The sequence below is a fragment of the Orbicella faveolata genome, unplaced genomic scaffold, assembly GCF_042242905.1.
Source record: "Orbicella faveolata isolate gen_17 unplaced genomic scaffold, um_ofav_v1 contig_27, whole genome shotgun sequence".
Taxonomy (NCBI): domain Eukaryota; kingdom Metazoa; phylum Cnidaria; class Anthozoa; order Scleractinia; family Merulinidae; genus Orbicella; species Orbicella faveolata.
In genome coordinates, this window is record NW_028301555.1 from 5,627,501 (window position 1) to 5,630,092 (window position 2,592).

The 2,592-nt window shown below is 35.9% G+C and overlaps 1 protein-coding gene across 1 annotated transcript in view; it reads right to left on the minus strand.

Annotated features, from left to right (window-relative positions):
• Positions 1-68, minus strand: part of LOC149107297 (uncharacterized) — an 891-nt gene extending 823 nt beyond the window's left edge. Inside the window, exon 1 of the mRNA XM_089297091.1 lies at positions 1-68. This exon is cut by the window's left edge and continues 823 nt beyond it. Coding sequence (XP_089153217.1) covers positions 1-53 — 53 coding nt within the window. The 5' untranslated portion in view covers positions 54-68.
• Positions 69-2,592: the final 2,524 nt, after the last annotated feature.

Sequence of the window (2,592 nt, forward strand, 5' to 3'; positions counted from 1 at the left end):
GAGACATTTTCTTTGCCGCTTCGTTTTAGATTTTGTACTTGCGCATCTAGCATGAAGTTTGATCTTGCAAATCTTGGGTCAGTTAAAGTTTGCAGGCCTCAGCTAAATGGCGGGGCATTGAGGTATCTTTCTATCGAATGACGAAATCCCAGCGAGGTAGATCTACTATAATCTTCGCCCTTTTTCGTTCTAGCTTCTGCATAAAATCTGCGTAGGTTTTGATCAAGCTGACCTATTTTCATTGTTTCAAGCGGGGTTTGAATTTGTTTTTCTCCACACTAAGCTGAAAATAACATAAAAAGAAACGGACTATCAAAATTTGGGTAGTAATGGAACTTAACTTTTCAATTTATTTTCATCTGTTATCAAAGTAAGCGCTTTTTAAAACCGTGAAAACGCACTGAAATTGAAAATGTAATTTCGTCGACATTGTCTACGCATTAGCATTTAATTGGGTTTACACATAACTCAACAGGAACAATTTCTAAAAATTTAATAAGTCTTAAATCTTTATTTCGTTTTATCTTTATCGTAAAGCCTATTACTGAGTTCTAACAAAGCTTCAATAACTTTTTGTTTACCTTTAAATGTTGACTCAGACCTGTTTGCGACTTCTTTCGTCATTTTTTGAGTGTCGCTCACTTACAAGCTCTTCAAGTTCGCTTTCGCTTAAACTTGTGTGTTTGCAGGTGGCTCGGGGAAAATGCTCCCAAATAGGTCAAAGGATGGCCTTTCTGTTTCATCTCCACACAAATGTGAAGACAGTTTCGCATTTCTGGCAGAAGGGACGTCGGCCATTACTTTGGAAACAATGTCTGTAAAAAGATTTGCTTTGTAAACATTAGCACACGTCAGCAGCGTACACCCATGGGCAAATAGAAGACGCTGAATTAACCAATCAGAGCGCGCGCTTTGCTTTAGTTATGTTATAACAAAAGTTTGTTGTATTAGAGTAAGTATCTACGGCCTGTTTTTCAAGATAACACGATTACTGGGATATTAAAAACATATATTAAATTTGACCCACCAGTAGGATTACCCGCAAAAATCAGTGCAAATTAAATGCAAAATTTTCCATGCCAAACCTGACTTCTCAAAATAAAGTTAATATATAGTCGAGCCACTTATAAGGGCACACACTTGGACACAGACATTGCCTCTGTAGCAGAGGTATGGAAAATTAAAAATGTAGTGTCACAACTCTATGTGACTAGAACACTAAACAAATGTCAACAACAAAAACAACAACAACAAGCTTTATTACCAAATAAAAAAAGTTAAACTTTACAACATAATATATTAATACAAAAAGGAGGTAATTATGTTTACTCAGGATAACTAAAAAGCTAATCGAGCTGAGTAAAACTAAGTAATGTTTCCGTACAGGAGGTAGGTTGGCACTAAAGCTTGATGAAAGCAATTAATTAGTCAATAAGAAAGAGACGAAAAGAAGAAATAAATAAATAAATAAATAAAATAAATAAACAAATACCAGTTGTAAACTCATGAACAGTAAGACTGTAAGATATTTAGCTTGACTTTGTTTTTAAACGTTTTAAGGTGGCCGAACACAGTTTTTGATACCTGTGTTCATTCACCTTTTTCTCTAAAACCCTTGATCCCTCGGTCGCCAAAACTGGCAGCAAGCAAGTTAACAACACAAACTTTGGTTTTTTGATGGTTAGGCTGACGTATGTGCTGTTGCCATGGCAACATGAATAAATATAAACAGGCCTTTAAAATCGGTTTTGTTTATTTATAGAAAATCTGGTCATAAGATTTTCTTTATAATTTGCATGCAACAAACTTGTAACGATTCTCACAAATTAGCACCATTTTGCTAATAATTTAACAGAGAGATCTTTAATTATCCCTTGTTGAAGGTTCACTGGAATATCTAGAATTTCCTTTGTTAAAGTTCAATTATTTTCAATACTCCAGTTACTTATTTCCTTAACTATTTTCGCGCCAAATTTCGTGAAATTCTAATGAGTGGTTTTCGAGTAATAGGCGTATTTCCGAGAGTGCAGTTTTCAGTCAATCGCAGTTTTTTGACTTACTCTGCATGCGCTGCATTTAACTGGGTTCTTTCGGTAACAAAGAAAAAGCTGAGAATTGCTGGGTTCTTTGCATCGTTACCTTTTCTAGCATCTCTTTGTAATAAAATACTAAAGCCATCAATACACTGGGTTCAATTATAGAGAAAAATAACGCAGATAGTGCGGGCGTTGAGTAAATAAAATGATCGCTGTATTGACGGGTGATGGACAAAACACTTATTAAAAATGGCGGCTGAAGGCGACGCGGAGTGAAAAGAACAGCATCCTCCGTGCAGTGTAAGTATACAATCGCAGCTTCTTAACATACCACTCATCTGAAATAGCATTTTTTAGGGGTAGTCAATTTGAGGGTAGTCCATTTGGGAAGTCCATTAGGGTAGTCCATGGACTAGGGGTCAGTGTTTTGTCCATCACCGTATAAAGCACCACTAAACTTTCCTAAAGAACCGAAACTTAAAAAAACATGCTCATTGATTGTTTATATTAGATCCGCACTACATTGTTTATGTAAGTGTTCGCGTGCACATTCAGC